The sequence below is a fragment of the Carettochelys insculpta genome, chromosome 26 (assembly GCF_033958435.1).
Source record: "Carettochelys insculpta isolate YL-2023 chromosome 26, ASM3395843v1, whole genome shotgun sequence".
NCBI lineage: Eukaryota > Metazoa > Chordata > Testudines > Carettochelyidae > Carettochelys > Carettochelys insculpta.
The window spans coordinates 2231866-2258535 of NC_134162.1; the positions used below are offsets into that span (position 1 = coordinate 2231866).

The window sequence follows — 26670 nt, forward strand, 5'->3', positions numbered from 1 at the left end:
TCCTAACATCCTATTTGCCTTACTAACTGCCGCTGCACACTGCGTGGATGTCTTCAGAGAACTATCCACTATAACTCCAAGATCCCTTTCCTGATCTGTCGTAGCTAAATTTGACCCCATCATGTAGTACGTGTAATTTGGGTTATTTTTTCCAACATGCATTACCTTACACTTATCCACATTAAATTTCATTTGCCATTTTGCTGCCCAATCACTCAGTTTGCTGAGATCTTTTTGTAGTTCTTCACAATCCCTTTTGCTTTTGACTGTCCTGAACAACTTGGTGTCATCTGCAAACTTTGCCACCTCACTGCTTACACCATTTTCTAGATCATTGATGAACAAGTTGAACAGGATCGGTCCCAGGACTGACCCCTGGGGAACACCACTAGTTACCCTCCTCCATTGTGAAAATTTACCATTTATTCCCACCCTTTGTTTTCTGTCTTTTAACCAATTCCCGATCCATGAAAGGACCTTTCCTCCTATCCCATGACCACCTAATTTACATAAAAGCCTTTGGTGTGGGACTGTGTCAAAGGCCTTCTGGAAATCTAGGTATATTATGTCCACTGGGTGCCCCTTGTCCGCATGTTTATTAACCCCTTCAAAGAATTCTAGTAGATTAGTTAGACACGACTTCCCTCTGCAGAAACCATGCTGACTTTTGCCCAACAATTCGTGCTCTTCTATGTGCCTTGCAATTTTACTCTTTACTAGTGTTTCTACTAATTTGCCTGGTACTGATGTTAAACTTATCGGTCTATAATTGCCAGGATCTCCTCTAGAGCCTTTTTTAAATATTGGTGTTATATTGGCCGTCTTCCAGTCATTTGGTACCAAAGTGGATTTAAAGGATAGGTTACAAACCACTGTTAATAACTCCGCAATTTCACATTTGAGTTCTTTCAGAACCCTTGGGTGAATGCCGTCCGGTCCTGGAGACTTGTTACTATTTAGCTTATCAATTAATTCCAAAACCTCCTCTAATGTCACTTCAATCTGAGTGAGTTCCTCAGATTTGTCACCTAAAAAGGCTGGCTCAGATTTAGGAACCTCTGTAACATCCTCAGCCGTGAAGACTGAAGCAAAGAAATCATTTAATTGCTCCGCAATGGCACTGTCTTCCCTGATCGCTCCTTTTATATCCTTATCATCCAAGGGCCCCACTGCTTTTTTAGCAGGCTTCCTGCTTCTAATGTATTTAAAAAACATTTTACTATCGTTTTTTGAATTTTTGGCTAGCTGTTCCTCAAACTGTTTTTTGGCTTTTCTCACTACATTATGACACTTAATTTGGGAGTGTTTATGTTCCTTCCTATTTTCCTCACTAGGATTTGACTTCCACTTTTTAAAAGCTGCCCTTTTCTCTCTCACTGCCTTTTTAACATGGCTGTTTAGCCATGGTGGTTCTTTGTTAGGTCTCTTACTGTGTTTTTTTATTTGGGGTATACATTTAAGTTGGGCCTCTAGTATGGTGTCTTTAAACAGTTTCCATGCAGCTTCCAGGGATTTTAGTTTAATTACTCTACCTTTTAGTTTCTGTTTAACTAGCTTCCTCATTTTAGTGTAATTCCCCTTTTTGAAATTAAATGCCAGAGTGTTTGACCGCTGCGGTGTTCTTCCCAACACAGGAATATTAAAAGTTATTATATTGTGGTCACTATTTCCAAGCGGTCCAGTAACAGTTACCTCTTGGACCAGATCCTGCGTTCCGGTCAAGACTAGATCGAGAATCGACTCTCCCCTTGTGGTGCTCAGAGCTAATGGGAAGAGGTGCTGGATACATCTCATGGCAGACCAGTAATCAGGGCAATATATTGTAGGGAAATCAACCTACAACACTGCCCCGTTGTTAGGAGAAATAACAAATATAAACCAACAAACCCACCATTGGCCTGGCCGAGTTGACATCGGACAGCACGTCTCAGCAAGAATTTGCATTGCTTTTTTCTCTCGCTGCTCCAGGGACGGTGCTTTATTAGCTCTTGTGTTGAATGCTGTAGCCCTTCAAGCCTCCAAGGAGTACAGAGAATAATTGCTCTCATCTTTAACAGATTATCTTAATAAACCTTCTTCGGTTTCGTTTTAAACCCGACTGCTAATTAAATCGTGCCTGGCTTTTTTTTTTGGTTTGTTTTGTTGAACATCTCCAGCATTTGCCAAGGAGAAATCCAAAGGAACTAGACATTGGGCGCTGGTTAGGAAGCAGAGAAAAGAACTCGGAGGCTGTGGTTTTGACACTTTGGACACTAGCAGCTATGCTCAAAGACATTTGCAGAGTTAAATCTTGGTGAACTCCTTGCTTCTGAGGGTGGAGGGGGTTTAGTATCAATGTGTTCCTACCCTCGTTAGATATTAATAGGTTCGAACTGTGCTTTTTCATGCAAATTATGCCAGGGCTTCAGATGTTATTAGCTGCGCTGTTCCGCATGTGAACTGGGGAAGTCGGACAGCAAAAAAATAGTAAATTCATCTGTGCTTTATTTTTAGCACATGTGATTAAAACGATATTATACCCTTCCTCTAGCCCCCAATGTTAAGTCTCTTTTGTGTGTTTGTACAGCTCTGCAAAACCCTCTTGTGGGTAGGAAACTTCATTTAATAGCAACAGTGAATAATACTTTTTATAAGGTAATAGTATTGCCTCTCTCCTGAAGCCTGAGCAGTTTAGCCGATACCGGGAACCTCGCAAGCAGGGGGGCTGGAAATTTGTAGGGGGGAAGGTTGAAAAACATTGAAGCAAAGTGTAAACTCTGTATGCGACGGAAAGGAACTGCTTCAATCCAGGAGGCACAGCATTCCCTCGCACTCCTAGTCCCAGCAAAACTGTTTCCATCAGGAGGAGAAATTCACAATGGTGTTGCGGGTGTAACCCTTTGTGTTTACAAGGATGCCTGCACAACCCTGTCTCGCCGCACACTGCTGGAGCAACCAGCAGCAGGCAGTTTCCCTGCTCATAATTCCTAAATCTGTCTCCAGTTTGTTCCATGCTCCCAGGAGTCCTAGCTCTGCTCAGAACCACGGCCACCAGTTGTATTCTCCCTGCTTGCCGGCTTTGTCCTTTTAACACATGCACACCCCCATGCCAAACCCTCTCCCCTGCATTTGCAATCAGGGAATCCCTCTGCCACACAGCTTAGCTTCTGATTGCTCCTTATCATGTGCTCCAGTGCCCTGGGTGGGCATGTCTATGTCCCTCCCAAAAGAGTCTTAATTGCTGGTTCCGTTTGTTCTGATAGAAGTATGGTGTTAGCCTGATCTTCGACTGACTGTGGCTCAAAGCCCCACTCCAGGGCAGCCCGGGACCCCCTCCAGCAGAACTGAATTTTGACATTCGGTGAAATGGAAAGGCAACGAAATATACAATCAATCAAACAACCTCCCAGTTGAGCCAGTGGAACTCATTGCCACAAGGTAGTGTTGAGATTCAGGGTCATTTCCTTGACAGGCAAACAAAACAAAACAAAACAAAACTAGCATTGTGACTCCAATGCTAGTTTACACCAGCTGAGGATCAGGCTCTGAGAACTGCTCTGGATGTAAGAAGAAATGTGGATCCATGCCCAGTGCAAGCATTCGCAGACATGTGGCGCTTTACCCAGGCTACCTGTGCCATTGCTTACTGACGCAGCGGGTTGTAAGGCGAAGATGACTGGGTCTTTAGAAATTGGAAGGGATTGAAACTCTGGCCTCACAGGATGAAGCAGGCACTCACCGAGGGGTGCGGGAATTAACTGACCTGATGATGGAGTTTTTATTGTCCAGCTTCTCTCTCCAACCCAGGCCCAGCTGCTCCATAATTGTCCATTAGGAGATTTCTTGCATCTTTCTCTGACGCAGTCTGGAGACACAGCCTGGGCTAGACAGACCCATGTCTGATGTTCCTAAGTCATGACAATAGCAGCCCATTTGTTAGGGTGCTAGCTGGAGCCAGCTGGAGACCTGGATTCAGTTCTCTGCTCTGTAACATGGGCAAGTCACTTAGTCCCTCACTTACCCCATCTGTAAAATGGGGATAAAGGACTGGCCACCTCCCAGGAGCGTTGTGCAGATAAATCCAGTAACGAACTCAAGGTGCTGAGCCAGTAATGGCCCCCCAGATGCCTTAGAGGTAGCTGTACCTATGTCAGCAGAGCTGGGAGCCAACTCCCCAATATTATCTGTCACCAGGGCCCCAAGGAATGGAGCTGAGTGGAAACAGAGCAGATGCCGAAGCTCTCTCCCCACTCCGATCCCCGATCTCAGATGAGTGAAATGTGAAGCAGGAAACCCAGATGACAAGTCAACAGTGTTGTAAAGCCGATGAGCGTGGGGGTCTCAGCCACTGCGCAGGTAAAGGTGGGGGGTTAAATATAGCATCTGGGACTGTCAAGCTGACAGCCTGAATGAGTGAGATGGAGATTTTTTACAAAAATTGACAAGCATGAGTTTAAACATCTCATTGAGGAACGTCGCCAAAGCCTTTCTCGGGAGAAGGGGATATTTTTAAAACTGCCTAAACAATTGATCCAAACTCTGAACCTGGCTGCAGGAGGGCGATGGAGCAGAGATGGAGGAGTTTCCTCTCTGGCACACGTTTGCAATCTTCAGTCCCATCGGGAGTCTGGCCTCGCTGAGGCAAGGCAGGGCCAGGCCTAGCTGAGGTGTGGGGGCACGGGGCTGGTGGCATGGGGCATGCACAAGGGAAAGCGGAGCAGGGGCACGTGCAGATGGCCCAATCCAGCCGAGGAAGAAATAGGCCCAAGAGCGTCCATTGATCTCACTGGAGCCAACCATAGAATCCTGCCGACGTCGGTGTGTTCTGGATCAGGCCCTTGGTGAGGGGATCAGGCCCCAATCCTCAAAGGCATTTGGCCCTTTGCTCCCATCTATTTCAGGGGGAATCAGGCTCCCTTACCTGGAGCTCTGCTCAGGAGCCAGCTGGCCTAGGGCCATGGCCCCTCTGTCCCTGTGCTGAATGCAGGAATGGATGTGTGTGGACATAGCAGGTGGGGGGTGAGAGGCTCAAAGCCACATTTGTGCTTCTCAGATCCTGGTGGAGCTCATGCTTTGGTCTGCCCAGCCTGGCCCTTCTCCGTCGCCAGCTCAGTCCTGGGGAGAGGGAGCGGAGAGAGCCACTGGGCCGGTCTGCTGCTGGCACCCTCCATGAGGAACCCATTTGCTAGCTGTGGCAAATGAGCCCTGGGTCTCCTCTCCCACTAAGGATGCTGCAGTGCTAGAAAGCCATGGAGCTTATGAACCCCACCAGAGAGCACCTGGTCCTTCCACAACAGAGATGGTAGGAGCTGCGTGTGTCCTGCTGTAATTGCTCCGTCTCCGATGGCAGTCTGTCTTGGCTGGAATAAAGCTGGACTGGGACAGGAACGTCTGGGATGCCCTCATCTGTGCTGTAATTTGGAAGCTGCAACAGGAAGGAACTGAAATAACATTTGAGGAGTTTCAGTTATCGGAAATCCCCAGATGACACCATTGGCAATGCGGGAAGTAGGTACCTGGTACTTACAAACAATAGGGTTAGCGTTGGGCGGTTGTGGATCAAAACCAGAGGAAGTGAGACAGTCTGTTCCAGGGTAAAATACTGTTTGAAAGTCAGGAAGTGAAGGTGTGGGGCAGAGCAGCCATTGGTGAAAATGGTCCTGGCTCTGGTTTACACCAGCTGAGGATCTGCCCTCGTGACTTGCAGAACTGAGGGTGCCCAACCTCAGGGGCCTTAAAGGGGTCTGATCCGCGGAGGCCAGGTGATCAGCACATAAGTCTCCCTTACCCCTTCAGATATTTCTCAAGGGGGACAACCCAACCTGGGGGTCCAAACTCACTGTTCACTTTGGAAAAGCCTAGTCCGTACAATTAAAACAACCTTAACTCTGCCCTTCCCACCCGTCTCACCTGTCCACTCCTGCATTGGGTCCCTAACCTCCCGCCGAGTTACTGAAGTTCTCAAAGCATGTTCAGGTGACAGAGACTCCACTACCGACATTAGTTTGATGCCCAAGCGCACCTTGCCCCTCAGGGTCTCCGCCAGTCTGACCTGGGGAACTCCTTCCCAACTCCAGATCTGGCCACCGGTTGGACCCTGAGCGTGCGGGCCAGCAGCCAGACCCCTGGGAAAGAATTTGCTGTGGTAGCTCAGAGTCCTGCCTACACAATGGCCTGTTTCTGGCTGTGGGAGATACTTGCCACAAGCAATTGCAGGTCAGCTCTGTGCCATTGGAGGCAGCCTCGTCGCTAGAGTGCTGCAAATCTTTATAGCCACAGGCACCCCCGGGTCGTTTCTGCAGATGCGGATATAAATGTTGTATCTAAAAATTTGCAGCTCTCCACAGCTATCCATGCCCCTGGGGGCGGATGCAGATATCCACAGATCATTCTTGCAGATGCAGCTAACAGTTGTGATCCATGCAGGGCTCTGTGTGCGATCCCGTCCTCTCCAGACACTTCTCTGCAGCGCATTTTTTTGTAGTAGAGGAGGAGCTGGTACAGAGCCAGCTCCCTGCTGCAGACCTCTGTGGGGGTTCCCCCAGCTGGGGCTGGTAGTGGGGCTACCAAGGGGCTCCAGGTCCCAACCCCTGCACAGGCAGCCCTGTGGCTGGGAGCCAGCTGAGCCCTGCCAGCAGCTCCAGCTGGGGGAACCCTGTTGAGGAGGTGCTGGAAGGCAGTACCCCACCGACTGCCCCCCCAAAAGCCCTGCCCCTCTGACAGAAGAGCATCGTTGTTACGGTTGTTGTCAGACTTTCTGCTGTTTGCCTCAGCTGAGCTCCAACCTTTCCATCATCCAACTTTGAGCATCTTCAACCTCGGTTTGTAACTTCCTCCTGCTCCTGTAAACGAGACCATTCCAGTCACAGCCTGGACTGCCCCCAGAGACTCCCACGCACCCCAGAGAGGAACTCAGAAAGCAGCAGGTTTGGGGCAAGATGGTCTGCTGGTGTAAAGAGGGGGAACTCTCAGGCATAGTGCTCGCTCCAGCAGAGGCTGAGGGACACATCGTGTCTGCCTGATCAAGCCACCCATAGCGCTCCGGACTCAGCTATCTTTGGTTACGTACAGTTGCCCCAGTCCCACAATCTGCTCAGCCAGGCTGGCTCCCGCCACGGGTGCCGGTCATTGCTGTGACACCTGGTGCTGTACAGGGGAACTGAGCTCTGCACACTGAAACCAGTACCCAGTCACCCCAGGGCAGGGCAGGGCGGGGGCTTCCCATCCTCGCCAAGTACAAATGCAGGTCAGATGAAAGCAGGGGTGTGAAGGCCTTTATCCTGGACTGGGAGCTGCTGGGCTAGGCTTCCAGGGCTGCTACTGCTGATTTCAGCCACACTTCTTCTTAGGCACCAGGAATAAACACCCCAGAGGTGCCAGTCGGATGCAGAAGTAAAGTACATCAATGGCACCGATCCTGCAGCGCCTTCCTCCTCCAAGTAGTCCAAGAGGGCCCAACTCTTGTCTCACCCCGGGTGCAAATCAGGAGTTACAGCACTCCAATCAACGGCGTTACACCAAAGTGAGAGGAGAATCAGGCCCGGTGGGACTACCAGCATAAGTCTGGGCAGGACTGGGCCCACCAAAAGTTGGTACCTTTAGACAATGCAGCTGCAGATTCCTGAGGTATCTGGCAGCCCCACGCCGGCTGCTCGGGGAGCGAGGGCTTTCAGGGCTTGGGTGGGGGCAGCTGGCATAAACTGGAGCAGTTCCATGCAAGTCAGTGGTCCAGGTCCTCAGCTGAAGCTAGTCGGTGTCACCGCACTAAATCTCTGGGGCTGTATCTACTTACACCAGTTAAGAGTCTGGCCCACTCCCCAGCCGCATTCCCTTTTGCCTGGTGAGCATTACAGTGACGTTGCCTGAGTGGGTTCTCCCTGGCCCAGCCCTACCTGCACCAGGACAGCAGGGGCACCAGCCAGCCCCTGTGAGTCACCTGGGGTCTGACCCCAGGGCAGATCTGCTAGTCTCCCATGGCTGTTCCTAGCCGCCTCCGGGGGTGCTTGGCCCTTCGAGCGCAGCTCGGGGGAGCACAGGTTCAAGGGGGCCTGGTTGGTGTAGCTGCAGGCCCTGTGTTCGCAGTGCGGCTGGTGCTGCTCCTGTCGATCCAGGGGTGTCGGGGGGGAGTCAGGGGCCAGGACTCCAAGGGTTGGTTTAACACCCCTTGTTTCCTGTCACTCAGCAGCAGAGGCAGCACAAACACAACACATGTGACAGCTCCACAGCCAGCTGCTCCCTCGCATGCAACGCATCTCTTTGACACACGCCCGCACCGCCGACGGGACGCATCCCTCGCAGAGGTACACTGTCTGCACACACGTCCGCATTGCCAACGGGACGCACCCCTCGCAGAGGTACACTGTCTGCACACACGTCCGCATTGCCAACGGGATGCACCCCTCGCAGAGGTACACTGTCTGCACACACGTCCGCATTGCCGACGGGACGCACCCCTCGCAGAGGTACACTGTCTGCACACACGTCCGCACCGCCAACAGGACGCACCCCTCGCAGAGGTACACTGTCTGCACACACGTCCGCACCGCCAACAGGATGCACCCCTCGCAGAGGTACACTGTCTGCACACACGTCTGCACCGCTGACGGGACATACCCCTCGCAGAGGTACACTGTCTGCACACACGTCCGCACCGCCGACAGGATGCACCCCTCGCAGAGGTACACTGTCTGCACACACGTCCACACCGCCGACGGGACGCACCCCTCACAGAGGTACACTGTCTGCACACATGGCCACACCACCGACGGGACACACCCCTTGCAGAGGTACACTGCACACACGTCCGCACTGCCGACGGGACACACCCCTCGCAGAGGTACACTGTCTGCACCGCCGACGGGACGCACCCCTCGCAGAGGTACACTGTCTGCACACACGTCCGCACCGCCGACGGGACACACCCCTCGCAGAGGTACACTGTCTGCACACACGGCCACCAGACGCCCCCAGCGATGTGCCAAAGACTCCCCTGCCCCCCACCCATGACACCCCCAGACACACAGACCCCCCAAATCCCCAGACAGACCCCCATGTCACCCCCAGACACACAGACCCCCCAGATGCCCCCACACTGCCGCCAGACAGACAGACCCCCCACATTACCCCCAGACACACCTACCCCGCGACATCCCCAGACACACCAACCCCCCTGGACACCCCCAGACACACAGACCCCCCCACATCACCCCCAGACAGACAGACCCCCCCCACATTACCCCCGACACACCTACCCCCCCGGACACCCCTAGAGACACAGACCCCCCCACATCACCCCCAGACACACCAAGCCCCCGGACACCCCCAGACACACAGACCCCCCCGGGAACCCCCAGACACCCCGATCCCCCACATCACCCCCAGACACACAGACTCCCGCAGACACACCGACCCCCCTCCGGACACACAGACCCCCCCATCACCCCTCGACCCCCCGCGGGTGGCCCGCTCCACCCCCCGGCGCGCCCAGCCCCCGCGCGCCCCGCCAGGCTCCTCCCCGCGAGCTCGGGGCGGGCTCGGGCAGCGGCGGGCCGGGCGGAGAGCCCCGCAGCGCCCCGCTCCCCACCGCGCCGCGCCGCGCCGGTCATGCCCGCCCGCCAGCCCCGGCCGTGAGCGCCTCCCGCCCGCGCCCCACGCACGGGGCGATGGACTCGTGGGGGGACATGGCCTCGGTGAGCGACTTCGACCCCCTGGCGGGCGGCGTCCCGGCCACCAAGGTGGAGCTGTCGGTCTCCTGCAGGTGGGGCGGCGCGGGGCGGGGGTCCTGTAGGGGGTCCGGGGTGCTCTGGGCCGGGGTCTGGGTGTGCCCTGTGTGGGGATCCGGGGGTCCTGTAGGGGGTCTGGGGTGCTCTGTGCGGGGGGGGGGCGCTGGGAGGTGGTGTGCGCGAGGGTCTGGGGGTGCTCTGCGGGGTTTTGGGGTGCTGTGCGGGGGGGCGGGGAGGTGGTGTGTGGGAGGGTCTGGGGGTGCTCTGCGGGGTTTTGGGGGTGCTGTGCAGGGTTGGGGGAGGTGCCGTGCAGGGGGTGCTGTGCAGGGGAGCGGGGAGGTGGTGTGCGGGAGGGTCTGGGGTTGCTCTGCAGGGTTTTGGGGGTGCTGTGCAGGGTTGGGGGGCGCTGTGCAGGGGGACTGGGGGTGCTGTGTAGGGGGGCCGGGAGGTGGTGTGTGGGAGGGTCTGGGTGTGGTCTGTGGGGTTTTGGGGGTGCTGTGCAGGGTTGGGGGAGGTGCCGTGCAGGGGGTGCTGTGCAGGGGAGCGGGGAGGTGGTGTGCGGGAGGGTCTGGGGTTGCTCTGCAGGGTTTTGGGGGTGCTGTGCAGGGTTGGGGGGCGCTGTGCAGGGGGACTGGGGGTGCTGTGTAGGGGGGCCGGGAGGTGGTGTGTGGGAGGGTCTGGGTGTGGTCTGTGGGGTTTTGGGGGTGCTGTGCAGGGTTCAGGGAGGTGCTGTGCAGGGGGGTGCTGTGCAGGGGGACTGGGGATGCTGTGTGTGGGGGTTGGGCAGGGCACCCCAGGCTGGGGTGTGTCTTGCCGGGCGTGTGGCTGGCAGGTAGGCACTGTGCCCTAGGGGCGGCTGGCTGGCCAGGGGTTCAGGGGGAGCTCTTCTCCAGCCTGGCTGAGTCCAGCAGTGGGCGACACCCCCTGAGTGTGCACCCCACTGTCCCCCCGGCACCTGGTGGGCACACGCCTGTCAGTCCTCTGCTCCCTTCCACTACCTGGTGGGCACACCCCTGCTCCCCTCCCACCCCGGGATACCTGGCCAGCCCTGGCCGAGGAGTAGGAGCTCTTCTCCAGCCCGGCTGAGTCCAGCAGCAGCCCCCCCCCCCGCTTAGAAACTACCCCCGGGGCGCCTGGCGGGCACACCCAGTGGGCTGGCTGCAGAGGGGTTTTGCCCCACCTGAGCCCTCCAGGGAGCAGTTCTGAGGCAGGAACAGTCCCCTGGGCTGCAGCCAGATCCCGGCTCTGGCTGGGTCTGGGGCGGAGGGGGTGATGCATCCTGCAGTCCTTCCTCCGTCAGCTGTGCCCGGCTCCCTGCGAGAGGGCTCTGCACATGCAGGGGCTCGGCTGCCCCCAGGGGAGGAGGTGGGGTGGGGGGGCACTGCCCTGGGCTGGGGAGGAAAGAGGCACACGGACCAGGGTTGGAAAGGGGCGTGGGGAGTCCCAGTGGCTCCCGTCTGCCCAAGGCCTCTTCCCCCGGCTCTCCAGAGACCCCTCCAGCAAAGCCAGTGCAGCCTGGAACCTTCCCAGGGTCCTGCAGGGTGGGGCTGCCAGGAGGGGCCAGCACAGAGGAACCCCCCCAGATTTTCAGCTGAGGGTGAGTGAGTTGTGGGCCCCCACAACGCCAGCTGGGTCCGCCTGAGGTCTGGCTGGTGCCTGGGTCGGATTCCAGTCTCTCACATGCTGGTGTAAATCCAGAGCAGCGGAGTTCCTTTGGATTTACGTCGGCCTAATCCTGCCAGGATCTCAGTTATCCTGGTGTAAATCTGAGGGAACTTCATTGCAGAGCCCCGACTGACAGTGGGGCAAACGAGAGAATTGGGCCCAGTTGGAGAGCAGCCTGGCCCCAGGGCACTTCTCCTCCTACGCGGCAGGCAGGGCGAAACCGGTGCTGTGCACTGAGCTGTGTGTGACTGTGTGTTCTGCCCACGGCGAGCATCTTTCTCCCTCGTGCTCGGGGAAGAGGGAGCTGAGCCCTGCTCTCGCTGCTGCTTTCGGACAAAGGAGAAAACCGTGTGTAGAGGGGAGAGGCAGAGCATTTGCGGGTGGAAACAGGAGCCCTCCACTGCCTCTGATGGGGGTGCTGTGATTCGCCCTAGCTAGGATCAGGCCTGGAACCGGGGCCAGCCACACCCAGCCTGGCGTGGGAGGGGAGCCAGCTTTCAGAGAGGGGCACCCACAAACCTGTACGGGTGGCTTTACAGCTGGTCCTGCCCTGAGCCACCCCCGCAGGCCAGAGCCAAGTTCTGCAAGACAGAGGGTGGCACAGGGCGTAGCTGACCCGTCTCTGGCAGGGGTGTGACAAAGGGAGGGTGATGCTTTAATTCCCCTGGTTAGGTTGTGTGTGTTTACTGGTGCCCTGTAGTAACACCAGGTGGGTCCCCAAGCCGGGGCCTGGCCCTTTTTCCTCCCTCCCCAGCCAGAGGAGACGGCCCCCACCCAACAGCCCAGTTCCAATTCAAACCAGCCAGGCCCCTCCTCTGTCCTGTTTCCCTGAGGGGTAGGGGGGTTGGAAGAAAGGTGTCACCTGGCTGCCTAGGTTACAAAGAGCCTGGGGCCCCATTGCCTGCGCATGAGAAGTCCTCACACCCAAACTCCCCTCACCACTAGGCACCGATGCTGTGCCTAGGGAAACTGAGGCACACACCTTGGGTTACTACAGGACAGAAGGAAACACATGCAGCCGAATAGGGGAATGAAGTCTTCACATAACCCACATCTGTCAGTCCATCTGTCCATCCGTCCCCGTACGCTGCGTCCCTCTCTCTCCCTCCATCCCCACCCCCCTGCCCCCAGCTGTTCTCAGAACTCCTGGATTCGATTAGCAGCTTGTGTGGCCACGGACCCGTCCCAGGTCTTCTCTGTGCTCCATTTCTGCATCCTCCCTAGTGGCTGGCACAGCAGAGTTCCTGCCTTGCACGAGTGCTGCGAGGCTGTTTCATTGATGTCCGTAAAGCGCTTTGAAGATGCAAAGCCTTGTGGCAGTGCTGGGGATTTGGCTCCTTCTCTGCGTCTCAGTGCTGAGGTTTAGCTCTGGGCTGTGTTGGGGCAGTGCCAGCCGAGCTGGGAGTTTGGTTTGCAGGCTTAACGACTGAGACCACTACAGAGGGGAATTGAGACCCAGGGTCCTGCTTTCTGTCCAAGTGATGTTTTGGGTGGGCTGGGTCTGTTCGAAGGAAAGGGGCGGCTCTGCAAAGAAAGTTGGGTTTTCTTTCCATTTTGGAGGTTTTCAGCAAACCCGCAAATTGGGGGCCGGGGCCGGGCAAAGGACGTTTACATTTTCAGTTGCCAGAAAGAGCGAGAGAGAAATCCGGTTTGAGTTTTTTGACAAGGTACCTGTAAATTGTCATAGAAAAACATTGGCAAAAAATGAAAAGACTGTCCCAGCAAAGATGTCCACGGGCAAAAGAAACCCCTCCAGGAGCAGCTCCGCCAGCTGTGCAGTCTGGCCTCCGGGTCAGGCCTGGGTCACTGCAGCCTGCGGTCCCCTCTGTTGTAGCAAAATGATTTCCTTCCCCTGCTGGGGGAAAACACAGGTGGCACACGGCACGGTCCCGTCGGTACAAGCAAGGCTGAACAGAAATAACCCTGAGCTGCTCTCCAGTGCGTTCCATTCTTGTGGATCTCTGGGCCATTTACAGGGGAGGTCGGTATCCTCCTGCCCATTCTGCAGGTGTGGAAACTGAGGCAGGGTGTGGCGAAGTCACTTGCCCATTCAGCCAACTGTGGCTAGAACTGGGTCTCCTGCGTCTCAGTCAGCTGTTCTAGCCACCAGGTAACACTGTCCTCCAGCTGTGAGGTGTGCCAAGGCACTGGGAGGTGGTAACAGAGCCCATGGGGGTGATAGACCACCATGGGGAGGAGCTGGCTTTTGCAGGCTGGGGGCCAGTGTCAGATCTGCATTCGCAGGATGGCATTTGTCCTTGTCCCCTGGGCAGGGCCCCCGTTCCTCACGCTGGGGGCTGTGACCAGGTGCACAGGGTCACTGCTCCGTTCAGGCTCAGCCTGGCCACCGCATCGGCCCCAGGGGACAACCCCCTCCTGCCAGGTACCTGCGGGGCTGTGCGGGAGGAGCAGCCATCCCCTCCATTAGCTCAGCCTCCGGAACCCAGCTTCGATACCCGCTCGGCACAGGTATGAGCCTGCGTGGGGGAAGGAGGCACGTGGGCTGGCCAGGCCAGCGCTGGAAGAGTGGGGGTGGGAAAGTCCAGGCCTGGTACCACAGGGGCTGTGGGTCAGGAGGGAGGATGCTGACGGAGCTATTGGTGCAAGGAAAGAGGGATGGGAAGACAAGAGGTGCTCTTGTTTGGGGGTTGCTCAGAGTGCCGGGGTCTTGGGGGTGGGGGAGCTGCAGCTCACAGCTGGGCCAGGAGGGGTGTTGGAGGGGTGCAGGCAGAGGTGGGGGTGGGGAGCCAAGGGCTGGGCCAGCAGGGGTTGTGGGTTGGGAGTGAGGGGAGCCGGCAGAGCTGTGCAGGGACCCAGGGCTGGCAGTGTGCTGCTGTTGCCGGGGGGTTGAGGCACATTGGCAGCTGGTGCGGAGTAGCTGGCCCAGGCTCTGCCAGTGACATGGTTCTGGGGATGAGCCGCTCTGTGCAATGAACTCCCAGGAAGCAGGAGCCAGCCTCCCTCCATTCTGCAGCAGCCTCCTGGCCCTGCCTTCACACCCCCGGCCGTGCGATCACCCCTTGGAGCTTGCTGTTGCTGGCCCCTTGGGCTCAGCCATCCGGGAAGGGAGCTGCGGTCCCAGCCCTGCCTTCTGAGGGAGTCAGACTTCTTTGGACCATTATTTCAGTGGGTTTCTGTGCTGAGTCCATCCTGGGGTCTGATTAGCCGGAGGGGTGGCAGGGCTGGAGGAGGGTTCGGGGCTGCCCTTCCGTGGGGAGCGACTCTTAGGAGGGACGGTTGAAAAAGCTTTTCTCCTCTGCTTGTTTTTACCATCCAGTCTTAAGTGTGTTTTCCTGGAGGTCTTCTCTGGAGGACCAGAGCACAACATTTCCCTTAGCAGAAAGCGGGGAGCAGTTTGGCTCTGTAACAGCCTTCCTTCCTCCCTGCTGTATGCCAGGCCTTGGAGCAAACCAGGTATCAACAAAAACCAAACTCAGAGAGTCTGCGGTAGCATGGCTTAAAGTCCCACCCTCCTCAGAGTGGCTGAATCCTGCCAGCTCTCCAGTTGTCCATAGAGGCGTCCAGGGTAGACAAGACTTGACTTTCTAATATAAAAAAACAAGCAGGGGAAAGAGCATTAAAAAGCCAAAGACACCCAGGCAGACAGGCAGCCAGACCTTGACCTCCAGTCAGACAGATGCAGCTCTTTTGGGCTGTCTGTCTCTGTCCTCAGCCAGACAAGGAGCTGTGCAGCTCTCAGTCCCCTGCCCTGCGCATGTCGGTGGTCCCCCACTTGCCAGTTTTGCTTTGCAGTTTGCCTGTGACAGTGGCACCTCCACTTCTTAGCAGCACTCAGCAACAGAGCTTCTCTGCCAGCTGGGAGCGGTTTTAGAGAGGGATTACCGAGGGCGGGACCCTTTCTGGCCCCACTCCCAGCTGTGTAGGCTGTGGTAGCTGTCCCTGTGCCGCTGGAGCGGCCCCGGACTGGTGAGTTGGAGCAATCGGACAGACGTGTTGTCTGCTCTGCCCAATCTGAGAGGAGCTCGCCCACGCAGCCAGTTTGCTTTTAAAGCACATTGTGTTGGCAGCATGTTTCCCCCGCAGAGCTCAGCGTGTCTCCATGGGAAATACCCGGCTCCTAACCGAGCATGTGCTGTCTTCCAGTGCCAACTGCCGAGGGCTGCTCAGCTCTCGCCCGGGCTCCACAGCAGCCCAACACGGACCAGCCTCCCAGCTTGCCTTGACTGGGGCTCCAGAAAATCCTGCCGCTTGTGCCCAGCGTGCTCTCGGCGCTGGCTCGCCGGCTGGCGTTGTCACCCCAGCCACAGACAGGGAAACTGAGGCACGCAGTGGCCAAACGACTTGCCTGAGGTCCTTCAGTGAGGGCCGGAGCTTCACTGCTGTTAGTGGGTGTAATGTCCCCAGCTCTGAGCTCGGGCCCTGGCTGGCGCACAACTCTGTTGTGCGGGGCTGGCCTGCTGCTTGGGGCGGGTGCTCTCCCTACTTGGGGAGGGACTGGTCGGGCCGGGGTGGCTGCGGTAAGGGTGTGATGAAGACACAGGTCCCTGGGCTGCAGCGGGGGGCAGCAGTTCGGGGAGCGGTAGGGGCATCGCCACAGCCCTGGCCCTGGAGCTCGGCCAGCAGCCATGCCATGGGACTGCGGGCCCCCTTGGCTGAGCTGAGCAGCCGCCGAGGGAGGCAGGTGTCACAGGACCACCGGGCCCCCAGCTGAGCTGCTGTGGGGAGCAAAGAGCCACACTCAGCCCGGGCACCTGGCCTGGCACAAGCGGCTGCAGCGGCTGATGGGCCCTGTGGCCTGGGCTGCGGTGGGCACTCTGGGGGGAGATGCAGCCAACTCTCCCTTGCAGTCGACGGGCCCATCTCGGCTCACAGGTCAGCGGATAGCCAGTAGAGGTCTGGGGGCTGCTGGCCAAGTCCTGGGCCGTTATGACGGGGTTCAGGGCTCCCCCGCCCTGCCCCCCGGCCGCAGGCAGGAGTGACTCTCACTCAGCAGGGAGAACGGGAAGTTTATGAGGTGACAGAGGCCCAGCTCAGCACAGAGGTGTCAGTGCAGCAGCAGAGACAGTCATTCCAACCCGTCCTGGGGAGAGGAGCCCGAGGGGTGCCCCTCTGGGGTGTAGCTTCCCCCCTCGTCAGGCTGGCTGCCTTCCAGCTCCCTCTCCCCCAGCTCCTAACTGCCTCCTCCGATTCAAACCCAGCTCGGCTCCTCCCTGCTGTTTGTTCAGGGCAGAGGTGTTACCTGCCAGCCTAGGTTATAGCCCCAGGGGTCATCCTTAGGGGCTGGGAGCTGCTCTGCCTGTCACACACACATGCAGCCTGAGTCTCACGTGCACCCCCCACTCCATCACAGCCATGCTCCTGGGTTGATCTCTGCCCCTCATGGGGTGGAGAGGGGCAGGACCGAGCCCCCAGCTGGGAGCCCTGGCTGAGCTTCCTGGGATCAGAGCCCTTTCGGCCCTTTGGCCTGAGTCAGCCCAGTGTCCCCGGCTCTGCCCCCTGCCCTGCGCCAGTCGCTGGTCTGCTCTCAGGGCCCAGCTCGCCCGCAGCCCCCTCTGGCGTGGGAATCCCAAATCACTCTCCGGTCTCCAAGAGCCTCCCTGGCCCCCAGTGCCACCAGCAGCTTCTCCCTGCTGTCGGCCCCACACCTGCTGCTGCCCCGGCTGCATTGGTGCTGCTGCGCCTTGTCTCTGGTAGGGTTTCGCTGCCCAAACAGTTCCAAGCTTATGCAGCCTTCCCCAGCCCAACGGCCGTTGCTCCACCCTCTTACCCCCCGGCCCACGCTCCTTCCTGGACTGCGTGACTGCCCCGTTACTGGTCACACCACATTGCTTGGGTCTAGATCAGGTTCGCTCATTTTTTCATCATGGCTGGAATAAATTTTATGTGTGCTGAGGCCGGCGCGGATGTGTACCACCTGTAGAGGCACAGGCTGTGGGCTCGGCTAATCACCTGAGCACTACCCGACTCTGCTGGATGGGCGCCCAAGCCCTCAGTTTAGCAGGAACACGAGTGTAGAGCCCCATTGTCACTGCACTGGGCACTAGCTACCTTGCAGCTTGGGGGAATAGTGCCACCTTTCCTTGCATGGCTCCTGGGCTTCCCCGCTCATCACAGGCTGGGCTGGGCGGTTCTGAAGTGCATTGGAACAGCTAAAGGTAGTGGCTCTCCTGCAGGGGGCGTTGGCGGGGACGTGGGTCGGGAGTGGCTCTCCTGCAGGGGGCGTTGGCGGGGACGTGGGTCAGGAGCGGTGCTCCTGCAGGTGGCATTGGCGGGGACGTGGGTCGGGAGTGGTGCTCCTGCAGGGGGCGTTGGTGGGGACGTAGGTCGGGAGTGGCTCTCCTGCAGGGGGCGTTGGCGGGGACGTGGGTCGGGAGCAGCGCTCCTGCAGGCGGCATTGGCGGGGACGTGGGTCGGGAGCGGCGCTCCTGCAGGCGGCATTGGCAGGGACGTGGGTCGGGAGCGGTGCTGCTGCAGGGAGTGTTGGCGGGGAAGTGGGTCGGGAGCGGCGCTCCTGCAGGGGGTGTTGGCGGGGAAGTGGGTCGGGAGCGATGCTCCTGCAGGGGGCATTGTTGGGGACGTGGGTCGGGAGCGGCGCTGCTGCAGGGGGCGTTGTTGGGGACGTGGGTTGGGAGCGGCGCTCCTGCAGGGGGCGTTCGCGAGGACGTGGGTCGGGAGCGGTGCTCCTGCAGGGGACGTTGGTGGGGACGTGGGTCGGGAGTGGCGCTGCTGCAGGGGGTGTTGGCGGGGACGTGGGTCGGGAGCGGTGCTCCTGCAGGGGGCGTTGGTGGGGACGTGGGTCGGGAGCGGCGCTCCTGCAGGCGGCGTTGGTGGGGACGTGGGTCGGGAGCGGCGCTCCTGCAGGGGGCGTTGTTGGGGACGTGGGTCGGGAGCGGCGCTCCTGCAGGGGGCGTTGGCGGGGTGTGGGTCGGGAGCGGTGCTCCTGCAGGGGGCATTGGCGGGGACGTGGGTCGGGACCGGCGCTCCTGCAGGCGGTGTTGGCGGGGACGTGGGTCGGGACCGGCGCTCCTGCAGGCGGTGTTGGTGGGGACGTGGGTCGGGAGCGGCGCTCCTGCAGGGGGCGTTGGCGGGGATGTGGATCGGGAGCGGTGCTGCTGCAGGGGGCGTTGGTGGGGACGTGGGTCGGGAGCGGCGCTGCTGCAGGGGGCGTTGGTGGGGACGTGGGTCGGGAGCGGCGCTCCTGCAGGGGGCGTTGGCGGGGACGTGGGTCAGGAGCGGCGCTGCTGCAGGGGGCGTTGGTGGGGACGTGGGTCGGGAGCGGCGCTCCTGCAGGGGGCGTTGGCGGGGACGTGGGTCGGGAGTGGCGCTGCTGCAGGGGGCGTTGGTGGGGACGTGGGTCAGGAGCGGCGCTCCTGCAGGGGGCGTTGGCGGGGACGTGGGTCAGGAGCGGCGCTGCTGCAGGGGGCGTTGGTGGGGACGTGGGTCGGGAGCGGCGCTGCTGCAGGGGGCGTTGGTGGGGACGTGGGTCGGGAGCGGCGCTCCTGCAGGGGGCGTTGGTGGGGACGTGGGTCGGGAGCGGCGCCCCTGCAGGGGGCGTTGGTGGGAACGTGGGTCAGGAGCGGCGCTCCTGCAGGGGGCTGTAGAAGTGGGTCTGTCCCACGAAAGCTCATCACCTAAGAAATGATTTGGTTCGTCTTTGAGGTGCTACTGGACTGCTGGTTTGTTTTGGTCGTGTACAGACTCGCACTCTCTCTGTCCCTTTAGACCCGTGGCTCTAAGACAGGGCTTTGCAGCCAAAATCGCGAGAGGAGCCATTTGTTTGAATTCAGTTACACACCCGACCCCCTGCGAGCTGCAACACCTGTGTACCTGAGACTGTCCTTATCAAACACCGGCCAACCCTGCTTTTCATCCCCCCAACTTTCATGGCAGCGCCCACTGATTGGTACCCGTTAGAGAGTGACCTCACCCCCATCTCCAGGCTGTACCCACCTCGGCCCCCAAATCCGCCCCATTCCCAAGGTTTACACCCTCATCCTGCAAACCCACCCCTCCTCACACAGGCTTAACCCCTCTGAGCCCCAACCCCAGGCTTAACTCACCTCCATGTGTGCAGTTCTGCTGAGGCCACCGGCTCCCCCCACTGCTCCCCACCGCCTCCTTCTCAGCCGGCTGCGCGGTTCCAGCAGGGGCAGGCTCAGCCGCTCTCCCCACAGCTCTCTTGCCAGCTTAGACTTCTGCCCGCGTGGGGCAGCCTGCTGCCCAGCCGGCTTTCTCTTCCGGGCTCCCTGGCGCAGCTGTCTGCTCAGCAGCTTAAACAAAACAAAACAAAACCACTAAATTCAGTTGCTTCAATGGCGGGCAACTGAATGTAGTTTTTTTGCTAAAGCGGCAGCTCCCTCAGAGCTGCAAGTGGCTCCTTAAAGAGCCTCATGCAGCTCTTGAGCCGCAGGTAGCTGACTTCTGTTCTAAGAGGCTGCTCCTGGAGCCAAGTGGCTGGAAGGCCCTGGCAGACTCATGGGCTGCTTGCTGGAAGCCTCCTTCCTCCCCATTCGCCTTGTGCAGCTTTCATGCAGTTGCTTTGCTGTGGAGCCCGGGGGCTGCTGAACAGCTGACAGTAACAGTCCGAGCAGGAAGTGAATGGCTGCCGCCTGCCCGTACAGGAGAACTCACCAGGGAGGGCAGCAGTTTGCAGAGTGGGAAGCTGGCCAGGATGTTGTGGGTAACAGCCCTTGTGAGGGAGCAGAGCTGGGCGCCTGCTGCCCTGCTCCAACCACTAGGCAGCATTTCCTAGGGTGTGGCTCAGAGCAGGCAGCACCAAATGAACTCAACTCCCACCCCACCCCTGGTTTGGCTGCTCTTGGCTGGGCACTTTGCTGGTCTCAGGGCAGAAGGTCTCAGGTCTCAGCACTGCTGGCTGTTGGCTGCTGCTCCGAGTGGGACGGGCGCCCAGGCCTGGTCCGTGGGCTCAGAGGCAGACGGAAGAGGTGCTGGCTGTAAGTGGAGAACCTCCTGAAGCCCGTCAGCACCAGAGGGGCTTAGGCCAAGCCCGGGAGCCAATGGGAATCTCCAGTGGAGAGACGCCAGCGCAGGGCAGCTCCCAGCAGCTCCTGGGCACGGCCTGAGCTCCGCAGGTGCTGATGGGCACCATGTCCTTTCAGTGCAGGGCCGCGGGGGCGGGGAGATGGGAAATCTCCTGCCCGGAGACAATTGAAGAGGGGCTTTGAAGCAGCCGGCTGCCAGCTGGGGGTGCTGCCTGCGGGGGGATGTGGACTGGGTTGGGGGGGGGGGGCTGTGCCTCCTGGCCCCTCTCTCTAGCTCTGCCATCTGCTCACTGTGTGCCCCTTGTGGGCAGGCGGCTGGCTGGGAGGTACTCAGCAGGGCCTGGGAGGGTGGTGCTACTTGAGCCCAGCCTGCCGCTGGCTGTCCTCTGTTCCGCACCCCGCACGTTCCCAGCGGCCGCGTGCCAATAACTTACTGTCCCTGCGCTCGGTGCTGGGGCAGCAGACAGCTTGGCTGGGCCGCCGGAGGTCAGCCAAGGGGATCTCAGTGGTCCCTGCTGGCCTTGGGCTGCCCCATGGGCTTTAGAAACCTCTGGACACAGGGTCAGGCATCCCCCTTTTACACCTGGGAAAACCGAGGCACAGAGAGGTGAAGTGAGTTGCCCAAGGGCGCACTGCAAGTCAGTGGCAGAACAGAGGTAGGACACGAACCCACGAGTCCTGACTCCCAGCTGGCCCATTCTCTACCTACTAGACCACACTGCCCTACACAAGTCAGGAATACAACCAGGACTCCTGACTCCCAGCCCCTCCCCACCTTTGGGGCTTCAGGCTGTGCCCCAATAATCAATAAACTACAAATGAACATATGTGTGGTTCAAGGCCAGGAAACTGGCCCTGCTGGTGAATGAATGGGGCCATGCCAGGGTAGCCTGGCTGGGCGTGCAGCCCTGTCTAAACACAGCTGACAGTGTGCTCCGAGTGGGTCCCCTCCCTGCCCAAGGAGCCCGCTAAGCTGAGGGGCCATGCCCTGTGCAGAGCTTTCCTGTGGGCAGCTGGGGGAGGCCAGGCCTGGGGCCAGGGGCTGCAGCTGGGGGCCAGGGGCTGCAGTCTTGCTGTGCTGCATATGAGCGGGATCATCAGCTTGCTGGGCCCGGGCTGGCTGTGGACGGGCAGGGCCCTGTAAACGCTGGCTCTGGGACGCACAGGTCCTGGGTCAGAGCAATAGCTGGTGATTAGCTCAAGTGCTCCATTTGCAGAGCCCTGGCAGCAGCATCGCACGCCTAGCCAGGACCTCGGGGGTGCCCTGAGCTACTGGACAGTCTTGGGCCAGTCACTGCCCCGCTCCAGGCCTCAGTTTCTCCATCTGGAAAATGGGGATAATGAAACTGCCCTCGTACTTCAGAGGGAACACACAGAGCAGGGCAATTCGCAAGTGATCCTTCCCCATGGTCCAGTCCCAGCATCCGGGGGCTTAGGGACACCTAGAACGTGGGGCTGCGTCCCTGAGCAGCTGAGTTAATAGCCGCTGATGGACATTCCCTCCAGGAACCTCTCTAGGTCTTTTCCGGACTCCATTAGAGTTGAGGCTTTCAGAGCATCCCTGTCCAGGAGCTCCATAGGTGACTCTCCCTTGTGTTAAGAAACACATCTGCTGGTGTGCTTTGCACCTGTGGCTGTTTCATTCACCACGTGACCCTCGGTTCTTGTGTTACATACAGGGATAAGTAACGTTTCCCTTGTCACGTTCTCCACGCCTCTCATGATTTACAGGCCTCTGTCCCACCCCCATTTAATCATCTCTCTTAAGCAGAGCAGTCGCTGGCTCTCTGATCTCCCCAGATGTGAATTGTTCCAGAGCCCTTCTCGTTTTCTTTGCCCTTCTCTCTGCCTTTGCCACTTCTAATGGAGCTTTTCAGAGACGGAGCAGCCGGCTCTGCACGCACTGTTCAAAGGGTGGGCGTACCAGGGAGTTCTGTTGTGGCATTATGATATTTTATTCCCTGTCCCTCTCCAAATGGGCGCTAACGTTCTGTTCTCTTGTTTGACTGCTGCTGCACACTGAGCGGATGTGTTCAGAGAAGATTTTTTAAGTCCTGGCTTGACCAAGCCCTGGCTGGGATGACTGAGTTGGGGTTGGTCCTGCTTTTAGCAGATGGTTGGACTAGGTGACCTCCTGGGGTCTCTTCCAACCCTATGATTCTATCCCCAATAATTCCCAGATTTTTCTTGAGGGGTAACATTTCCTTTCAACCCTGTCATTTTATATGTAGAGTTGGGATTATTCCAATGTGCTTTACTTTATGCCTTTGAATGTTGAATTTCATTTGCCATTTTGTTGTCCAGTTTGTGAGATCCCTTTGTAGTTTCATTCACATTCAAATTGGGACTTAACTAGCTTGAATAATTTCGTGTCATCTGCACATTGTGCTACCTCACTGTTCACCTTCTTTTCTAGCTCATTTATGTACATGTGGAACAGTACTGGTCCCCGCACAGGTCCTTGGGGGACACCGCTAGTTACCTGTCTCCCTTCTGAAACCTGATCGTTTATTCCTGCCTTTGTTTCTTGTGTTTTCACTCGCCCTCTTATTCCATGACCGCTTCCGTTGCTTCAGAGCCTTTAGTCAGGGACCTTTTCACATTTGTTGACCCCTCAAAAAATCTAATAGATTGGAGAGGCGCGATTGCCTTTTACAGAAGTCACATTGATGTTTCACCAACAAATGATGTTCCACTAATTGTCTGAAGTTCCTGTTCTTTAGTGGAGAGAAAAGAAAGAAAAGAACGGGCCTGTGGCACCCAAAAAACTAACCTGTGCTTGTTAGAGAGCTGGAAGCCTCTTTGTCAGATGTGTGCAGTGGAAGCTTCAGTTTGTCAGGGGGTGCATGCATGCAAAGGTGGGAGTGTTACGTTACAACGCCGAGGGCCAGCGCTCAGGAGGTCGGCTCAATCAGGATGAATGTGGTCCTCTTCCAACAGTTGCTGAGAAAGTGGCAACACCCAAGGAGGGAATAGGACATTTTGGAGGGAGCGAATCCTTCCCACTCTTCACTCATACCCACTCTGATTGTGTCAAAGTTTGCATGTGAATTCCACAAAAGCCACCAGAAATCCCATGGCACCTGTAGATTAACAGATATTTTGCAGGATAAGCTTTTGTGGGCAAAGACCTGCTTGGTCAGATCCTGCGAATCTTTGCCCATGACAGCTTATGCTCTAATATATCTGCCAGTCTATAAGGCTCTGCAGGGGCTTCTTGTTTTTGCAGATACAGTCTAACATGGCTATGTCTCTGACACTTGTGAATTCCAGCTCTACAGTTTCATGCTGAAGTCTGGTTTTTTTCCCCCAAGTATGGCAACGTTCTGGTCTGTTCCTGAGAGTCCAGGGAGATTGAGGTGTTCTCCTGCTGGGTTTTGAACGTTACCGTTCTCGGTGTCTGATTTAGGTCCGTTTATTCTTGCGTGTAGAGACTGTCTGGTTCGGCCCATGTACACGGCGGAGGGGCATTGCCGGCACATGGTGGCGTAGGTCAGAGTGGATGTGCAGGCGAATGAGCCCCTGATGGCGTGGCTGCCATGGTTAGGTCCTGTGATGGTGTCAGCTGGGGGACCGACCTGCGAGCTGCACCGCCCAGCTGGCCTGGCGACCATCCTGCAGCACCGGTGTGAGCGGGGAAGCCAGGCATGGCAAGATCGCCGGGCCAGATGGGTGTGCAGCTCGTGGGCAGGTCTCCCAGCTGAGCACTGGCAGGGCTGCCCCGGCCCTGTGCCAGGGCTCTGCCATTAGCCAGAGGTGGGATGGGCAAGAACGCAGGGCACCAGTGCTGGTGCGGGGGGTGTGGTGAGCTCTTTTCTTTAACCCCTGCCATGCCAGACCTGTCCCGCTCAGCCTGGGCCTGGCGTGGGCACCTCCCTGGCCACTGCCCCTGTGTCATGGCCGTTCCTCTGAGCTGGTCTCCAGCAGCGCTGGGCAGCGGGGACAAAAACTGCACGTGCCAAGCGTCTGAGGCCTGGTCTCGCCCGTTGCGCCGCGTGGGGCTGTGCTGCTAAGGGGGAGTCGTGGCTGAGCGCAGGGCCTGAGCTCTCTCCTCACTCCGGTGTCCCCAGAGTCACCCCGATTTACACCAGGGCAATGGGAGGAGGATCAGGCTTGCTTGTGAGTTACCCCAGCGAGGCGAGGAAGCCGTCCAGGGGCTGTGACTCCGGAGCGAGGTCATGGAGACCTCTTGGGCGGGTTTGCTCCTGATTGACACTCGTGCAACCCGCCTCCTGCCCAGCCCCTTACTGCCACCCTCCTCCCCAGCAGGCTCCCCCACACCGACCCCCCCCCGCCCTCTGGAAGCTGCCAGCCCCGGCCCCCGAAGAGTTAGTCTGGCTGTGGGGTGGGACTGTGGGGTGCTGGCCGAGCAGAGGGGAGAAGCGCCCAGGCTGCAGGGCAGGCTAGGTAGTGGAGAGGGACAGCTTGGTGGTCACATCATTGGCTTTATAAACCCAGGGTTGAGAGCTCAATCCTTGAGGGGACTTTCAAGTGGCTGGGGCAGGCTGTGGACAGAAAGGCTGCCCAGGATGGTGATGGGGCCTGTGGCAAGTACAGGGGCTGGACTGGATGGCCCTTGGAGGGTCCTCTCCAGCTGTGTGGTATGCATTGTATGCAGGCAAGGGGGCCTTGGGAGGGGGTGTGCTGTGCCCCACACCTGTGGCAGAGGGCCAAGAGCTTAGTGGAGGGGCTGCAGCCCAGACAGGGGCCCTCCTGCTTTGGGCTGGGGCTACAGTACTGCCTCTGCTCAGAGCCGGGGGGACCTGGGTGGTCGCAGCCCCTCTGTAACCTACTTTCTTCTGCTTCCTTCCAGGCACCTCCTGGACAAGGACACCTTCTCCAAGTCTGACCCAAGTAAGTGCCTGGGCGCGCAGACAGGGCTGGGGCTTGCAGGGGACGTGGGCCAGGAGGGGCGCTCCTGCAGGGGGCATTGGTGGGGACGTGGGTTGGGAGCAGTGTCCAACCTGCCTCCTGGCATCAGAGCCCGAGGCCGGGCAGGGGGAGCCGACTGGCAGAATGCACAGCTAGGCGTGTGTACGACAGGCCAGCCGGGCGGCTGCCTGAGAGCTCCCCATACCAGGCTGCATGCAGAGGTTCTGCTCGGAGTTTGTCTCCTGCACCTGATCTCACTCGACTCTCGGTTTTACCCCATAAACAGTCTGGGAGGCTGCGCCGGCCTGCCTCCCGCTCTGACCACTAGGCACCACTGCCCACCTCCTGGGGTGGATGTGCGGAGAGCCAGGGCAGCTCGGGGGTGGGGGAAGGAGAGTGGAACACAAGGGGATCTCAGAGGGTGATTGCACCCAAACATGGGGAGCTTCTCCAGCCTCCCCTACCATGTGGGCCTGAGGGGCCGGCTGTCAGGGATGGGTCTTCGCTCTCCTGTTTTCCGTGGGTAGCTGGGAGGCTTATGCCAGCGCTGGAGCAGCCAGGCACCGGCCAGAGGCATTCACACACTGGTTTGTGAGCCCCAAGTGCAGCAGTGGATGCAGGGCCGGTGGTGGAGAAGCTGGGATCAGTTCACTGGGGCAGGGAGGTGCTAGGCCCTGGGAACAGCCACTTCAGGCCTTCCAGCCCCAGAGCTCAGTAGGGGGCGCTCAGTGCAGAACTGGGGGGCAGTGGGTCTCAGCACTAAGGATGGGGGCGTGCCTGGTCTGGCAGGGAGCCTGGGGGAGCTGAGGAGTGGGGAGGGAGTGGGGGTCCAGGGTGGTGTCTTCCTAGCTCAAACCAGGAGCAGTTTGCAGAAAGAGAACCAGCAAAGCCCGAAATCTGGGGTGGAGGTTTTGCCCCTCAGGCCCTGCTGGGGGCCCTGTGTGGTGGAGGGAGCCTGGGCCCTGGACTTGTTTTACTGGGACAACGGTCCCCGCCCAGCTAGGACAGGCACGATCGGGGCTGAAATGGCCAAATGCCGCCGGGAGCCCCGGGGGATCTGCCTGCCAAGCAGCCAGGACGTGGCATCAGACCCGAGCCCACAGCCCCTTGACACTGTGCGGGGTCGCTCGCCCCAGGCCAGCTCTGGGTGGGGAATTAGCTCCTAACACACGGGTGCCACCAGGGCCCAGCCCAGCCATGGACAGACACGTTAAGCACACACGAGGCTGCCCAGAGCTACAGTGCAGGGCTGGGAGTTGGGGGCCGGGGTGTCCAGGCCAGAAGGGATGGGTTTGGTGGCCCCTGTATGAGATGAGTCTGCTGGGCCTTGGTCTGGTTCCTAGTGGCTGGAATCCGCTGCCGGCGGTGACTTGGCTGTGCTGCTGGCAGGGAAGCTCCCCAGGCAGGGCTGGGCTCTGGGGTTCCGGACATAGAACAGTCCCTGGCTGGCTTTTCCGCTGCTGTGCCCT

At 58.6% G+C, this 26670-nt stretch overlaps 1 protein-coding gene across 2 annotated transcripts in view; it reads left to right on the forward strand.

Moving 5' to 3' along the window:
- Positions 1-9538: 9538 nt before the first annotated feature.
- CPNE5 (copine 5) overlaps positions 9539-26670 on the forward strand; it is a 111625-nt gene continuing 94493 nt past the window's right edge. The window contains exons 1-2 of one of the 2 annotated variants that reach the window (XM_074977310.1): positions 9539-9736; positions 25143-25183. In XM_074977310.1, the coding sequence (XP_074833411.1) occupies positions 9642-9736; positions 25143-25183 (136 nt within the window). In that variant the 5' untranslated portion in view covers positions 9539-9641. The remainder of the gene's footprint in view (positions 9737-25142; positions 25184-26670) is intronic. The other variant, XM_074977311.1, reaches the window with a different exon arrangement.